The following is a 17,421-nucleotide window of genomic DNA, read 5'->3' as shown; positions in this document are numbered from 1 at the left end:
CCGGCCGGCCGGGTGGCGGGGGGCGGGAGCGGAGATGCCACCGGGAGCCCGCGAGGGGTCCGCTCTGCCCGGGCCCGCCSGCAAGGCCCACTCCGGGCTCCAGTCCTGGAGGCGAGCCGCTTCCGCGGCTGCCAGCTTCCTGCGGCCCTGCCGGGGTGTTTCAGGCCCGTGACATTTTCGCCTTCGGGAAGCCGAGCGGGCTAATGCCAGGGAGGACAGAGCCCCACATGATCAAGGAGAGGCTCTGGCAGAGCCCCTGGGTGGGAGGATGGGGGCTGCTGCCCCGGGGAGGCTCCGACAGGTCTCTTGCCTCGCTGGCTGTTGGAGTTGGAAGGGATGTGGAGAAGAAAGGAGGAGGGAGGGCCCCTGGCTTTCTTCTCTTCACTATGGACCTTCAAAGAGATGGTCTGGGGGTAAAACTGTTTACAAGTGAGTTGTGTTCCTCGTCACAGGGTGCTCCGGCTTAGGGTGCTTGGGCCCAGTCTGCATAAATGCTGAGCAGCCGCAGTGGCAGTCGGAGCTAAGGAAACCATATGTTAAGGATGGGATGTGCTACATAATGCCAAGGATTCAGCCCATCCATGTCTTCAGTGTGAGACTGGACATTAGTGGATGGTTTTTGGACAGTATTGTCCTCAGTCTCAGCCCTTTGCATGGACTGGAGCTAGTGGAGCCATGATTAGCATTTACTGTTTGCTCCAATATTGCTTTAGCTCTGAGTGTCACAGCAGAGCTTGGGGCGGGGGGGATTAGTACTTGTGTGCTCAGTGCAGGGTTTGGATAGACTTGCAAGCACAGCTTCAAGCCATGCAATCAGCCGTTGGGAGGAATAAGAGGGTGGACTTTGCCTATTTCAGGAGTAGTGCTGGCTTTTTGTGAAACGGGGCCGAGGTGGCTGTGGGGAAACACAGGCAGCAAAGGGTTGTTCAAGCAGTTGTTTAAATTCTCAGCATCTTGTAACCTTTCCTCCATTAGGGGTTGTTTTGGGGGGAATGACTGAATTCTGTAGGATTTTGCATGCCGCTGTCCTCTGAGAGCTTCTCAGTCATGCATTAAGCAGCGTGACTAACGCCTCTCTCATGTGGTTCAGTCTCTCTCACACTCTCCCTATAGGGAGAATTGTGTGTTCAGAGGAATAGTTGTTTTGGGAGGGGTTTTTATTTTTAAGTGCTCTGTGTTCTGCCAACAGGTCGGAAAAAGGAGCCTGGCACCAGAGAAGAAAGTGTGGGATGGTCCTTAGATCCCATGGGAAAATAGTCCGATGTCTTGGACTGGCCCATAGGAAGCCTCTGTCTCCTGCACAGACGTGCTTTTTCCTGTTGGTAGAGACTTCCACCTCTGCCTTGCACCCTGTTCTGGGCTCTCATGTCTGCACTGTGTCATTCACATCCCTAAGTACCAAGCAGGATTTATTACCCTCGTGACCCCAGGGCATTTCATGCCTGCTCTACATCCCCCTTAGGCAATCCCTTGTGGGGTGAAAATGCTGCAATGATGCCACTCAGGTTTCCAGCCCTTTCTTTTCCTCTAGCCTTTCTGCTTTGGAGCTTTCCTTTGCCTGCAGAGGCAAGGCATGGATGAAACACGTTGCTGCGTGGGTTCACATGCCAGCCCCTTTTTCAAAGCAGAAAACATGGGTGCTAGTCTCCTTTGGGTAACTCCCTCCTTCAGGTGCCTACATGGGACAGGCCTCCTTGCATGTCCAGCTCCTGGAGCCCAGTGTCACAGCTGCCTCAGGATCATGTGATGGGCAGAGGTATTGCCCTGCTTTGGGGCTTTCACCTTTACCTGAGATCCTCTACCCTGTGCTCAGGCTTAGTCAGAACAACGCTACGTCATCGGCGGCCGTGGCCCAGCCTACTGCAAACAGGCTTGGGCAAACAGTCCTGCAGCGGGAGGCAGGTGTGGGCACCTCTTCCAGCCAGGGCCGTAGAAACAGCTTCTCCCAGGAGTCCTCTTTCAGTGGACTGGGCTACCTGTGTTCTCCTTCTCCCTGTTAGTTTGCCCCTGCCGCACAGCCATTTCCAAAGGGAGTACAAAGCAATGGGGCAACCAAACCCAGTTCGGGTGCGCACACACACAGGCCCATGAAGGCCTTGCCGCTGTGGACAGCGCAGGCAGTGTGCGTACACATATGGGCTGTGGGCAGACACATGCATGATCCATGTGGGAGCACTCTTCATACCTGGTGTGCGCACACACACACACGAATACCCCCACACTTGGTGGCATCACACACAGGCACACACGGTGTCAACACTGGCATGCACATGCTCCCCCAATGCAGATGCACACATCGTTCAGTATGCATGGATGTGTGCTCCATACATGAGTGCATACTCATATATAGTGGACATATTCTCCTTGTGCAGACATAGATGTGCTTCTCCTAGGTTATACATACGTGTGGCACACACACACACACACTGCTAGTGTACATGCTTGCACAAGTACCCTATCTCCTAGTAGAGACACACAGTTGTGCTCAGTGCAGGCGCACACGCACTCATAGTGCACACACGGACATATGCACATGTTCTCTTAGTGCAGACACACACATGTGCACATATATTCATTGCTGGCTTTTGCCTATACTGTTGCAGAGACACAGTAAGTTTATACTCCACTTCTTACCACTTTCATTCCTGGCCCTGTGGAGGGGTGGAGGAAGACTTGTTTTCCTCTTCTTTTCTATCTGGCAAAAAGAAGGTCTCAGAGGTATCTGTGCACAGCGTGCTTTCCCTGACCCAGGTCTGAACAGTTATGTTGGCCTATACACATCTGGCTGGGCAGTGATGGTAACACCATTYGCCTTCTGCCATCCGCGCCCTTTCCCTCAGCAGGGCTGGGAATGTCTCTCCTGCACGTGAAGGCTGCAGAATAAGGGAACAGCTCCAGAGGCACGGGACAGAGCTGAGCTGGGCTTTAGGGCCATAGTTTTGCCTCCAGGAGCAGAGATGTGTTTTCACTTGTAGGGGAGGGAGAACTCTCTTCCGTGCCACTGAGGAGAGCTGGGTGGCGCTCATCCATCAGGGAGCACAGGAATGGATGGCCTGGGAGCTGCTGGCTTGACAGGAGTACCAGGGTGGACAGTGTAGGGTGTTCCTTTTGCTGAGGAGTGCTACAGTGCTGAAGTGACCAGCAGTTAGGGACTTGCTATGTGGCACCGCAGAGCAGAGATGGTAGAACACAACATGCCTGTCCCATGGAGGCTTCCAAGGTGGGTGAAGAGTAYGGGGAGAGGGGGAGACGGGGATAGCCAGAAAGGGTTGCTTGTGGGGCCATGATGGATGCTCGGGGCCGTGCTTGTGGTTATTGATTTTTAGGGCATATGGTGAAGCCACCGGGCTTTCTGGGAGCTGGTGAGCTGGGCTGTGTCCCTTCATGGCCTGCAGTGGTGCCCATGGCTCAGCTGAAGCCGTGTGGCTGTGCCTGGAGGAAGGTGTGTTCCCGGAATGAACTGGGGAGGACAGGAAAGCTGGTGGCTGGGCACAGCACCGGAGAGGGTACTGGTGCCTGGGCAAGTGGCTTGGTACAGAAGCGGAGAGTGTCTGTGGGGCTGGTGGTGTGCCTTGCACTGCCCCTGCAATGTGCGCATACTGGAAGGAGGTATCCAGTGGCTGTGTGCCTGCAGTGCAGCGTGTGCAGTGTGTGTCTCTGCAATGCAGGGGGGCAGTATTTCTGCCACTGTCTCTGCAGCATGTAGGGTGGGCATCAGCACCGGGCAGGCAGTGTGGTGCTGTCTCTGCAGGGCAGGATGGGTGCCTGCCGGATGTGCAATATCCCAGTCTGAAGTGGGAGGGAGTGGGAAGGAACAGTGTGTCTGCAGTGAGTGAAAGGAACATAATATCTGCTGGTGCAGGGTGTGGGGTTGCCTAGTGACTGTGTAGTGGAGGGGAGATGGTGTGCCTATCATTGCAGCGTGCAGGGGCTGTGCAGTGCTGCTGCTCTGTGGGGAGGCACAGGCTTTGCAGTGTGGGGTGTATGTCTGCAGTGCCTGTGATTGTAATGCGGGCAGTGACGCTGTGTCCCTCTAGTACCGGGGTGTACAGTGCCCCTCTTTCTGTGAGGAGTCTGGATGGATGGCAGTGCCTCTGCATGCAGTGCATGATGGATGATGCATGGTGCCCCTGCATCCCTGCCATGCAGGATGGGTGGCACCCTCCTTTCTCTGCAGTGCAAGGCAGGCAGTGCTGCTGTGGCTGGCAGTGCAGGGGAGGCACTGCTGCTGTGTCCTGCTGTGGCAGTGCCCTATGTCCCTGCACTGCTGAATGGGTGGTACCTCTGCACCCCTGCAGTGTGGGCAGTGCCCTGTGTCCCTGCAGTGATGGATGGCAGTGCATCCCTGTAGTGCAGACAGAGCCCCTGTGTCCCTTCGGTGCTTCTGTTTCTGCAGCGCAGACAGACGAGTGCAGTGCCTGTGTGTCCCTGCAGTGGATGGCAGGCAGTGCCCCTGCAGTGCATGGCACACAATGCTCCTGTGTTTCTGTGATGAGAAGCTGTCTCTAAGCCTGGTTGGCTCACATCGGGTTGCTGGCGGAAGGCTGTGTGCAGTCCACCCTGTTTGTGTGCCTCGCTGGGTCTAATTACAGTTTGTGTGGTGATGAAGAGGGTGAACAGTGGCAGGAGTGGCTTCTTGCAAGTGACAGGAAGCCAGGGCTGGGGTTTCAATGACTGGGTTGCTCACTCGAGCAGGGTGTTGCAGGAACTTTGCAAGCGGGGACCAGTCCTCCTGGGCATTTTCTTGCTGGAGGCTGCCAGGAGACAACGGCTGGGGCCAGATCTGCTAGAAAAATCATTGAAAGCCCTGCCCTTCGGGGAGCTGCTTTGGGACCATGTCCAATCCTGCCAGACACAGGATGTGCACCCAAAAGGATACACCACAGCAGTGCAAAGGCGGGCTGGGGTGGAGCAGACCCTGGGGCTCACACTCCCTAACCTCCGGTGTCTGTGTCTCCTTCCAGCTCCCCTGCAGTGCAGGATGAAACCACTAGCATCCTGCCTGGGCCTGTGGCTTCTCTTCCAGCTCCCTGCCCTGGTCTCTGGGACACGTGTGGTCTACAAAGTGCAGGAGGAACAACCACCCAACACGCTAATAGGAAGCCTGGCCTCTGACTACGGCTTCCCAGACATGGGGCACCTCTACAAGCTGGAAGTGGGGGCCCCCTATCTACGTGTGGATGGCAAGACTGGGGACATCTACACCACAGAGACCTCCATTGACCGGGAGAGCTTGCGTGAGTGCCAGCACCTCCTACCTGGAGAGCCCTGCTTCCTGGAGTTCGAAGTGTCCATCACTGACCTGATGATGAACAGTAGCCCACGCCTTCTTGAGGGGCAGATAGAGGTGCTTGATATCAATGACAACACTCCCAACTTCGCCTCACCTGTTATCCCCCTGTCTATCCATGAGAACACCAACATTGGGGCACTCTTCTCCATCCCCCTGGCCATGGACCGGGACTCGGGTCCCAATGGCGTCGCCTCCTATGAGCTGATGGCTGGCCCTGAGGCACAGGAGCTCTTTGGGCTGCAGGTGGCTGAGGATCAGGATGAGAAGCAGCCACAGCTGATTGTCATGGGGAACCTGGACCGGGAGCAGTGGGACTCCTACGACCTGACCATCAAAGTGCAGGACGGAGGCAACCCGCCACGGGCAAGCAGTGCCCTGCTACGCATCACCATCCTGGACATGAATGACAACGCGCCCAAGTTTGAGAAGGCCCTGTATGAGGCAGAACTCTCTGAAAACAGTCCCATAGGGCACTCTGTCCTCCAGGTGAGTGCATGCAGGAGTGGGGACTTTCTTCTCCTCCCCTGCTCCCCTCCGGCCTGGCTTTGGCGGGAAGAACCCAGGGAGCATTTATACAGCCACTAGCTGCTGCAGTGCCTTGAGGAAGGAAAGACCCTAGAGGGGTTGCCAGCTGTAAGAACCCATCGTCTTATCCCAGGGTCAGCGGGGGTGACATCTCTGGGATGTCACATCTCCTAAAATGAGGCTGGGAAGGATGTGAGGGAAGCTGTAGCCAGGACAGGGGCTGCAGGCCGTGTCTGAGGGGCAGCAGCAGGGCTTATGGATATTTAGGAGCAAGGCTTCAGGTCTCAGAAGAGGGCTGGGACCTGTGGGCCACAAGGAGCCTGCCTTCCTGCCAGGACCCTTTCATAAATTACATTCCCTTGGCTGTTTCATGGAAATTCGGGCTCGCTCGGGAGTGGTGAGCAGGCAGCTTCCCTGATGTCTGCCTGGGGCGCTGCCCATGGCTCCAGGGGTGTCCTGCTGTGCCCAGGGCTCTGCCATGGCTGGGGCTCTGCCCTGTCACAGGCAGCAGCGAGAATTGGCCGAGGAAGCCCAAGGGGGTGGATCTCTGTGGATTTGGCTTGGAGGGGGCATTGAGATGATAGTAGCAGACATCTGTTTATCTGCAGCTGCCATCTTAATAAGCGGAGCGCGGCCAGCTCTCATCTGCTTGCTAATTCTGATGTGAATTTTAAGAATTCATTTTTCACTGTTAAGAGAATGGAAGTTGGAAGGAGATAAGGGAGCTGCACGGCCGGGAGGAGAATGGGCTGAGATGCCACTGCTGCCATTGCTCAGCTTTTATCTTTGAGGGGGAAAATGACTTCCGCCTTTTTTGTGAGTGGAGGTAAAAGGTGGAATTTACATTTAACAACTTTCGTTCTCCATCCAAATCTGCTGAGCAAGATAACGGCAGAGCAGCAAATGGTGCAGAGAAGAGGYTGCTTGGAGAGCCGATTAGGGAGGCAAAAGTTGGACAAACCTCATCTTCTTTAGAAAGCAAATAATAGGCGTAGAAGCAGGTTTATGTGAACACAGAGGTCCTGACAGGAGGGCGGAGAAGGCTGGTGCCGTGCAGAGTGTGGGCAGCCCCAGCCCCTGTAGGGCTGCACCCCTTAAAGCTGGGTTGCAGCTGCTGCAGCTCTGATGCCCTAGCCTTGCTTGGCCCGACCTGATGTCCCAGCCACCTCCGCTGGCAGGCGTCAGCCCCGCAGGTGGCAGGATGGGCAGCTGCCGCCTGTGCCGTGCGGCGCAGGCCACGGCTCATCTGCACAGAGGCGCAGGCGGCTCCTCCGGGGCTGGCCCACCGTTCGAGTCCCCCTTCCACTCTGGCGCTGTGCTTGAGTCGAACGGGCAGGGTAAGCGTGGCGCAGCGCTGCCAGCAGCGGGAAGAGAGGGCTTAGCGGTGTGGAGCGAGGTGGGCCTGCAGCCCCGTGCTCCCTCCCTGCCGCTGCCGCTGCTGCCGGGGCTGCGGCGCTGGCTCCTGGAGGATTCCCTGCATGCCAGAGCCGGCCGGGAGGGGAGCACTGCCTCACCCGCCCAGCCGGTTTCACTGGAAGAGCAGGGAAAAGCCTCTCTGCCAGAGGGCTGCTCCCAGCTGCTTTTCCAGTCCCAGGCTCTTTGCCCCATAGGCCTTGGCCCCAGAAGAGGAAATCCTGTTTTTTCCCCCCAGCCAGCCTGAAGGGAGGCCTCTGAGGGCAGCACAGTGGCTTGTGGAGGGGCTCGCGCAGCTTGCCCTCCCGCTCACCGTTTCTCCCTCCATCCCTCAGGTGAAAGCCAACGACTCAGACCAGGGCGCCAATGCCGAAATTGACTACTCCTTCCACCAGGCCTCAGACATGGTGCGCCGCCTGCTGCGCCTTGACCGCACCACAGGGCTCATCACTGTGCAGGGGCCCATTGACCGGGAGGACGTCAGCATCCTCAAGTTCTCCGTCATGGCCAAGGATAAGGGGGCCAACCCCAAGAGCGCCCGCACCCAGGTGGTGGTCACCATCAAAGACATGAATGACAACGCTCCCTCCATAGAGATCCGGGGCATTGGGCTTGTCACCCACCAGGATGGCATGGCGAACATCTCAGAGGATGTGCCAGTAGAGACAGCTGTGGCTCTGGTGCAGGTATCTGATCGAGATGAAGGTGAAAATGCTGTTGTTACCTGTGTGGTAGCTGGTGATGTCCCATTCCAGCTGCGGCAGGCCAGTGAAACAGGAAGCGACAGCAAGAAGAAATACTTCCTGCAGACCACCACACCGCTGGACTATGAGTCGGTGAAGGAATACACAATTGAGATTGTTGCAGTGGACTCGGGGAACCCACCCCTCTCCAGCACCAACTCCCTTAAGGTGCAGGTGGTAGATGTGAATGACAACGCACCCGTCTTCAGCCAGAGCTCCACTGAGGTGTCCTTCCCTGAGAACAATGAGCCCGATGACCTGGTGATGGAGGTGAGTGCCAGTGATGCTGACAGCGGCTCCAATGCCGAGCTGGTTTACTCCCTGGTGATGGACCCCTCCTCCAAGGGCTCTTTCACCATTGACCCCGACTCTGGGGAGATCCGAGTGAAGGCAATGCTGGACCGAGAACAGCGGGAACGCTATGAATTCTTGGTGGTGGCAGCAGACAAGGGCAGCCCCAGCCTCAAGGGCACAGCGTCTGTGGCCATCAACGTCATGGACAGGAATGACAACGACCCCAAGTTCATGCTGAGCGGCTACAACTTCTCAGTGATGGAGAACATGCCGCCCCTCAGCCCTGTGGGCATGGTGACGGTGATTGATGCTGACAAAGGAGAAAATGCCCGCATCCAACTGTCTGTGGAGCAAGACAATGGGGATTTTGTGATTCAGAATGGCACTGGCACCATCCTATCCAGCATCTCCTTTGACCGGGAACAGCAAAGTACGTACACATTCCGACTCAAGGCTGTGGATGGTGGGGACCCTCCTAGGTCCGCTTATGTGGGGGTGACCATCAATGTGTTGGATGAGAATGATAATGCCCCCTTTATCACTTCACCTTCCAATGCCACCTACAAACACATCCTGCCCCACACCAGTCCTGGTCAGCAAGTGAGCAAGGTCAAGGCAGAGGACATTGACTCTGGTGTCAATGCGGAGCTGACCTACAGCATCACAGGAGGCAACCCCTTTGAGCTCTTCCAGATCTCCCCGCACAGTGGAGACATCACCCTGGAGAAGGAGATCCTGCGCAAGCACCACGGCCTGCACCGCTTGGTGGTGCGCGTCAATGACAAGGGCAAGCCCTCACGGCATGGCACAGCACTGGTGCACTTCTACGTCAATGAGACGCTGGCCAACCGCACCCTGCTGGACACACTGGTGGGACACAGCCTGGACACACCTCTTGACATAGACATTGCTGGTGACCCTGAATATGAGCGCAGCAAGCAACGAAGCAACATTCTCTTCGGAGTCATTGCTGGCATCGTGGCTGTCACCCTGGTCATCGTGCTGGTTGTCCTGGTGCGCTACTGTCGGCAGCGGGAGGCCAAGAGTGGCTACCAGGCAGGCAAGAAGGAGACGAAGGACCTGTATGCACCTAAGCAGACCAGCAAGAGTGGTAAGAGTAAGAATAAAGTGAAGAAGAGCAAGTCCCCAAAGCCACCCAAGCCCACAGAGGATGAGGAGGAGACAGGGCTGCAGAAATCACTCAAGTTCAACCTCATGAATGACTCCGTCAGCGATAGCCCCCGCATCCACCTGCCCCTCAACTACCCACCAGGGAGCCCGGACCTGGGGCGCCACTACCGCTCCAACTCACCTCTACCCTCCATCCAGCTGCAGCCTCAGTCGCCCTCTGCTTCCAAGAAGCACCAAGTGGTGCAGGACCTGCCAGCCACCAACACCTTTGTTGGCACCGGGGATAACAACTCGACAGGCTCCGAACAGTACTCGGACTACAGCTACCGCACCAATCCCCAGAAATACACCAACAAGCAGGTAGGAGAGCTCATCCTGAGGTCGGCAGCGGCCCCCCCTCTACACCGGGGAGCCATCTGGACAGAGGTGTGGGAGTGAGCGTGGACTGGCCCTGAGCTCTGCATGCATTGCCTGGGGGGCTGGCGGAGGACGACCACAGAGTCTAGCCACGGAGCCTAATCATGGGACAGGGAGGGGAAGGGGGGGCAAAAACTATTGGAACCCTTGTCAGAGCACCTGGGGCTGGGTCCTGGTGGCGCTCTCTGGATTACAGTGACGTGAAGGGCCCTGCATGTATGTCCCTCTGCATGGAGAGCCCCAGGGAAGAAATCCGACTCTCCTGGGTCCCTGTTTGGGGACCAGCTTTGAGAGCACCGAGAAGCACAGTGCCCACCCCCCTCCACCACTCAGCAAGTGCCTTGGGCTGATTCATGGGGAGGAGAAACTGGTCCTGCTCCCTGCTAAAGTTCCAAGCAACCAGTTTCAAGTCCTACCAAGGGCTGGAGAGCACAGAAGGAGGCGGCGACATTGCTTTGCCAGCCTGGCTCTCTTGGTGTGGCTGAGCCTTTTACAATTCATGTGCAAAGCAGCCTGAAAGGGAATTTTGCACCCACTGTGGCTGCCCGGGCAGGTGGGGCAGGGTGGGGGAGCAAAACTCTGCCTTTTTCCCAGGTTTGGGTTCTGGCTTCCCTGAGGCTTGGGCCCTTTGCCATAGCAGAAGCGGTGAAAAACAGGCTTCCTTTAGTGCGAGCATCAGGCCCAGAGCTACGGCTCTGCGGGAGCCGTGCTGCAGTCTCTGCCGAGGCCGCTGCAGAGGAGAGCGGATCCAAGCTGTCAGTGCTTTCTCCGTGCAGTGCTCTTCCCTGGCGGCGCGGGGCCGGCAGAGTTGGGGGGTCACTGCTGTCTGCCAGGGCTGGGCTAGGTCAGTGTTGTGTGGGGCTGGGAAAGGAGGTCGGCTGAGGTGTGGGGCATTGGGGTCTCTGCTGCGTGCTGTGGCCGGGTCACTGCTCCTTGTCTAGCTGGGGACTTCTGCTGGTGCGGGGCAGGGCAGAGGTAGTCTTGGCTGCGTACTGGGAGGGGCTGCTCGCTGGTGTGCACTGGAGCTTGGAGCTGTCTCAGGAGGTTGTGGAGTGACTGGAGGGGTCCGGAGCTTGCAGAACCCTCTTTCCTTGGGCTGTCTGGCCAGTTCAGCTTGCACCACGTTTCTGCTTTGGCACTTGTCGGGCCTATCCTTAACTAGCTGGGGAGGGAGAGGGGAAATGAGTGCCTGTGTCTTTGCCTACTTTGGTGGCCTGTGGGTGAGGACCACCTGCTCCCCCACTGTACTGTATCTTCTGTGCCCCTGTGGAGACCCCTGCTCCACTCTTTGTACCCTGGCAAGTGGCAGGCTGGGCTCCTGCCATGGGGCTGAGCTCTGCTGCCCTGTTGGATTTAACTTCAATAAAGTTTTCTATTTTTGAACGGTTGTGCCTTATTTTCCATCATGCCCCTGAGGCTGCTCTTGCTGCCTGCAATTTCCCAGGTGTGTCTTCCATGTCCCAAGCTGCCACAGCCCCCGGGTCCTGGAGTGCCAGAAGTGATGCTTCTGTGGGTCAGCCATCACAAACCCTCCACCATGCCCCAGCAGGGCCACTCCAGATGCCTTGCAATACTGACTSTCCCTTGACATCTCCCATTTCTAGTTACTGGCAGGCTCTCTAAGGAGAAAGCTTCCTCCAGGACATGGTTCACAACACACTCATGTACATATACATGCACGTGGACATGTGTAGACATGGAGTGAAACAGTCCAAGCCACGGACTATCCAACCCAGCTATCTTCAACCCCAATATCCCCCTGCAGTGACTTCTCCTGGTTCATCCCTGTGCCCTTTGGAGAACTCCTGTCTTCCAAGGCCAGTGCATGGAGGAGCAGAGCCCCGCCTCACTGTGCCTGGCTAGCATGGCCCAGATCCTGCTGGCGAGGGCCAAAAGATGCTTGGCTCTCAGCAGCTGCAATGCTGGAATCAGGACGGTGTTGCAGATAGAGTTTCAGTGCATCAGCAACGCTGGGGGAAGCACCTGAAGCAAGACACTCACCTTCTCCCTCCAACTCCGGGATGCAACGGGCACCCTTGCGGCAAAGGAGAGGTCTTCCCAGGCAGGTTTCCTGGCGGCAGCTGCCGGAGGGCGATGGAGCAAGGTGGCCATGCTCCCCAATGAGACCATCTGCTTCTGGATAGGCGTTCTGCCACTCCCTGCGGGCAGGTCGGGAGTGACACCGCTGCCCCGGGGCTTCCTCAGGCTCTTGTCTCCAAAGAGGTTGGAGAGAATTCCTGGCAGGCAAATGCAGCATAGCACCCGACTCCCAGTCCCCAAACAGCCTGGGTGGGGATATCCTACACCACCCCTCCTTCCAGCAGTGCAGCATGGGGCAGATCTCAGGCTTTTCCTTCCCAGATGCCCCCTCCTCCTTCTCAGGATTCTTGTTTCAAACTGGGGCAGAAATCCCTGTGCCAGTCACACCAGATTCACCTGTTTCCCAAGGGCTCCAACCGGCTGCACCAGACTTCTGGAAAAGAAGAGATCTGGTACTTGGAGAGATTAGATCATCYGGAGAAACCAGTGATTCTGGCTTTGGTGGTTTCAGTCCTGTGCCAGTGTTGGCTCTCACAGCTTTCTAGTTTGTTTTGCTAACAGCATAAGTTTTTATCATGAACTGTCCAGGAAGTGTCTGGGCCTCCTAGGCAGGCTGGGTTGGGGCCTGCGGGGAGGAATGATGGCTACAAAAGAGAAAAGGAGACACCAGCAACCACCTAAATAACTAGTTCCTGCAGGGCTGGGCTGGGCAGTCTGGGGGCCTGGCTCAGCATTACTATCTGCTTCCCTCTGGGAACTTTCTGAAAGAAATTTCCCTTTCTTCCTTGTCCTCAGCACCTCTTTGAAGAATCTGGAGTGAGAACACAACCTCTCAGACACTGGAGCAGGGAGTGTCTCCCTCTGTTCTACACTTTTCCCAGGCTCTATGCTTTAAGACTTTTTTGTACTGGGGGGGGCTACCCTACATCCTTTCCTCGCTGCATAAATCCAGCACTGCTCAGACTCATTACAGCTCCCACACCATCTGAGAAGCTGGCTTGAGTGGTGGTAACTTCAGTGTGCTACAGTGAGCTGAGCAGAGGCACTTGGATCTGCCTGCAGGCTCACGAGCACAGTGCAATATTAATTACTCTCTATAGGAGGGATAAGAGGAATATTGTAACTGTAATGGACAGAAATGAAATTGTCTTATTTTAGAATTTAGCTTAGAGTGCCCATAAATTGCAGGCTTAGGTATTGTCAGATGTCTGGGAAAGTCTCCTACTGTCCTGGGTCAGTGGATTTTTTCAAGGTCATTCATGTGGAATGAGCTGATAAATGGATCCAGCAATGAGCTGCAGGTGAAGCTGAGGGTTCATGGGGGGACCTGCTCTGTTTTCCCCTGTTTCAGAAAGACACTGTTTTGGGAGCAGCTCCCAGACACTGCAACTCACCTCTTACTCTCTAATATCCAGATCAATTACAGCTGGTTCAGATTTGGCATTAGCATGCAGTGACCAGCTGAGGGAATGTGCCTGTAAGGCCCTTAAGACTATGGGGCTGGTTCTCAGATGTGCTGGGAAGAGTAACTGGGATCTGCAAAACTCCTGTGAATGTGGAGCAGGACTGAGTGTCAGCAGGGAGCTAGAAGGAGCTAGGGAAGTGCAGGAGGGGGTGAGGAGCAGGTCAGACACTATCATGGCCACTGGGGAAGTGGTGAAGCAGCCAAAAGCCCTACGAACAAGGCAGGAACATGCAGTGGCTCCTGGCAATACTGTCTGTGTTGGGAGGGCCTTGGGTTTATGGAAGGGAGGGCGCTGGGGTGCTTGTGCCTGGGAGAGTACTGGAAGGCATTTGGGACCTCAAAAGAAAGAGCTTAGGCCACAGCTGGGGGGAAGCCCTGTGGTAGAGCCTGACTTGTGGAACCTGAGACAGCATGGGTGTGGAGAGACTGTGCTGCAGGGGGAGGTGACAGCAGGGTGTACTCAGCCTGTACTCTGTGTGGGAGGTGACAATGTGGGTGTACATAGCCTGTACTCCATAGAGTGGTGAGACAGAGGTGTGCACAGTGTACATGACAGGGGATGACAGCAGCATGTGTACAGAGTGTAAGTCAGGGTAGGTGGTCTATGTGAGGGGTATGGAGCCTGTATCTCCTCCGGGATGCGGTACCCACAGGGATAGGTAGAAGCTCTGTGAGGTGGCAGTGGGATATGTACAACCTGGACAGCAGTGAGAGGAGGCACTGGGGTGTACACAGCTTGGACTGCAAGAGGGAGTGGTATGTGGTGTGCAAAACCGGTACCAGAGAAAGAGGTGACACAGGATTATATGCAGACTGTATGGCATGGAGAGGTGACAGTGGGGTGTACATAGCCTGTGGCCTTAGACATGTGATGACTCTTCTGTAAGCAGGATGTCTGCATGCAACAGCACTAGCTGTCTCTGTCCATCAAGGAGAGCATCAGGTCTCTCCTACCTGACAGTGTCTGCCCCCACTAGCACTTGGGACCTTGTCCTCTGCTCCCTTGGAAGGTTTGCCCAGCCTGCCCACCCTGCATGGGGCTGCCTGGATGCCTTGCAGCTCCCTGAGCCCTTCAGCTTTGGAGAGGTCCTCCTTACCACCTTGTTGAGACAAGTGCTGGCCCATACCTCCCTGCCTCTCCTTGCTTCTCAGACCTCCAGACTCTTCCCTCCCTGTTGCCCTGGGAGCCAGTGTTGGTCTGTGGTGAATAGGGGCTTCCCTAGCTTGGATCTGGAGGGCTTCTTTTTTTCCCCAACCTTCCCTCTTTCCTTTCAGAATTGTATCTACTTTCTTCTATCCCTCTCTCCTGATCTGATCTCTCCCCTTTCCTCTTGCTCTGCTTGGACAATGAATGGCCTTTCCCCTTCCCTGCTCTTTCCCCTCCCCATCACTCTCTCCCGGAAGCACACACAGGCCCCAACATGCCTGCCTGCCTGCTGCCCCCTCTACAGTGGGATGCTGAGACCTCTGCAGCACAGGGCTGACTCCCTGGGCTGGCTCCGGCAGCCGAGCTGTGGATTCTCTGTGCTATGAAAGCGCTGGCTGTGCGGGCAGTCGCCTGGTCCAAGGTACGCTGATTGATATTCCCAGCACTGCTCTGCCCGCTCGGCCAGGCTCTCAGCTGCAGTGCTGTTCTCTGCGCTCACAAACCAGCCTGGAACGGGGCCCAGCCCTGCAGCCTGGTTAATCAGTCACCCAGATCCCGGGGCAAAACCCAATTCTGCGACTCTGCTCTCTGCCAGGGCGTGTCCCTGGGCTCTTTGTCATCCATATGCATGGGTGGAAAGACAGATAGCAAGGAGCCTGCAAATGGGGTGAAGGGCAGAGAGTGGTGTCTGGAGCCCATGCCACTCTGGGGTGGGATGCAGCAGGAGAAGGAATGGAGCAGAAGAGGGTGGAGGGTGGGGTCCTCCTGGGTGAGGACAGAGCCAGGATGTTCTGGGACAGGATGGGGTGGAGTCTGGGGTAATGAGAAGGCAGCATGCTGTAAGGCAGGATGGGGTGGGGTATTCTGGGGGAGAATAGGGGAGCCTGGAGCAAAGGGACACATGGCAGCTCTGTCCCTGGGAACTGGGTCAGCTCAGGATGAAGAAGACAGCCTAGAGAGCACATGGGGCAGCAGCAAGGAGGTGAATGCTGTGTGCTGGAGTCCCCAGAGCTGCTCTCTAGCTTATCAGGCCTGTGGTCCACCTCCCTCAGTTGGCAGGCSCCAACCTGGGACCCGTGGTGTGAATTGTGTGCAAGAGCCGTGCAGCTGTGCACATGGCTTAACTGCATGAGGCTCCTTGGGGCTGTGCTAAGGTAGATCACAAAGAGCAGGAGCTCTTGTTCATCATTCGTGTGTCTTGGACATTCAGTGCTGAGACTATCATCTTGCAGTGTCTAAGATGCTTCTCGGCCCCTGCAACACCCTACCAAATCCCTTTAACCTCATGTTCTTTTGAAATCGGCATCTGGACCTGATCCCTATGCCAAGCCCAAAGCACCTTCCTCCCTATCCACCCTCCATTCTCACACATTCCTGTTGTGTGAAAGCACCTGCCCATTAATCCCTGGGCATAGCCTGTCTCCATGGGAAAGCCATGAGCCTACATACTGCTCTGCAAGTTGCACAGCCAAGCTGGTTGATGGAGATGACTCCAAAAAGGACTCTTCTCACAATCTCCTGCTTCTTTAGTGCTCCAATAAGCACACACTCTGCTTAGCTGAGTAAATGACCTGTTCAGATAGAGGTTCCCAGCCCTCTGCACCAAACTTCAGCTCTGCTTTCATCCCACTAAGGCAGAGCAGAGCTGAGCTCAAATGGGGTTCATGCTATTGGCCATTAAAGAGGAAAAAATCCTGAGAAGTCAAGAACCTTCTGCTTCCTTTGTGCTACAAGGTCTGACTTCCCTGCATAGGTGAGGAGAAGATCAGTCGCAGGGGCACAGGCCACCTCTGGCACCTTGATCCTGCTCTTGTTACCTCTGGCTCTAGCTGGGATGTCCATCAGTCCAATCTGAAAGAAGCTGAATCTAAGTTTTACCCCTGGGAGCCAGAGTCACCTGCAAGTCAGACTCATCCAGCCCCCCCCCCCCCCCCCCCCCCCCCCCCCCCGAGTAAGTCTCCCTTCGACCTTGTTTTCTCTCTGATTTTCTGGAGATTTTTTTCTGATTTTTTTCACACTTGAGGACCTGTTCCCAATTCCCAACAAGAGTACAGGTATCTTTTTTTTATTGGGATTCTAGACTCAACTTTGTGGAAGAGAGTACCTGAGGAAGAGGAGGTCACACAAAGGAACAGAAAGAAAACTCTTCAAGATTCATTAAAAATGCTTCTTAGCTGTTTTGCACTGATAGTTTCCCACAGCAAGAGCTACTTACTGCTACAGTCCCTCAAATGTTCACAGGAAGTAGTGGATAGGGAGTAGATTTGTGGCAGCAACCTGTTAAAAGGGCAAGAAAAAMCATGTATGTTATCTCATAATTTACATCCACTTTGGCAGTCAGTTGTGCGAGTCACAACCATTCCTTGTGGATCCAGGGCAAATATGCATAAAGATGCCCCTGCCCCAAGAAGAAAGCATCCTGCTGGGCACCTCTTCACAAAATGCCCACCTCCTGGTCTACCATCTAAACACAGTAGGATTGGGCAGTTGCTGATCTTGGCAGGATTCTTCAAAGCCGTCTTTAGAGTCATCATTTTGGAAGGACAACAAATCACCACCTTTCCCTTGGGATTGATCCTGCTGCATAGAAACACAGAAAAGAAATGTGAGAAGAGTGCCCTGATTCAACTCCTAGGAGACATCTCTAAAGGCCCAAGCAACTTGAAAGCCTGGAGCTATTTAGTTCCCACATGGCCTGGTTTTCACATGCTCCAAAATCCCTAGTGCTCTTGAGCATCTGCAAAGCTGCTGCCTGGAAGAGTCTGGTGTATATCAGTGTACCTGTTGTGGCAGGAAACTTCTTGTCTAAACTCATGGCTGAGATCCTGCTCTTAATGTCTTGCCAGTTTGAAGTCTGATGTTCCTCTTACACTAATCAGTTAGTCTTTCTGTTTCTTCATCAAAGGCACTCAAGCCCAGTAGAAACCAAAGTCAGTATTTCAGATGTCTGAAG

At 55.4% G+C, this 17,421-nt stretch overlaps 1 protein-coding gene across 1 annotated transcript in view; it reads left to right on the top strand.

Annotated features, from left to right (window-relative positions):
- Positions 1 to 17,421, top strand: part of PCDH1 (protocadherin 1) — a 58,853-nt gene that overhangs the window by 1,588 nt on the left and 39,844 nt on the right. The window contains exons 2-3 of the mRNA XM_026070664.1: positions 4,965 to 5,779; positions 7,567 to 9,759. Of these exons, the coding sequence (XP_025926449.1) occupies positions 4,965 to 5,779; positions 7,567 to 9,759 (3,008 nt within the window). The remainder of the gene's footprint in view (positions 1 to 4,964; positions 5,780 to 7,566; positions 9,760 to 17,421) is intronic.

Source organism: Apteryx rowi, unplaced genomic scaffold, assembly GCF_003343035.1.
Source record: "Apteryx rowi isolate R43461 unplaced genomic scaffold, aptRow1 scaffold_316, whole genome shotgun sequence".
NCBI lineage: Eukaryota > Metazoa > Chordata > Aves > Apterygiformes > Apterygidae > Apteryx > Apteryx rowi.
Note: the sequence above shows the minus strand (reverse complement) of the source record. Positions and strands in the feature narration are given on the sequence as shown.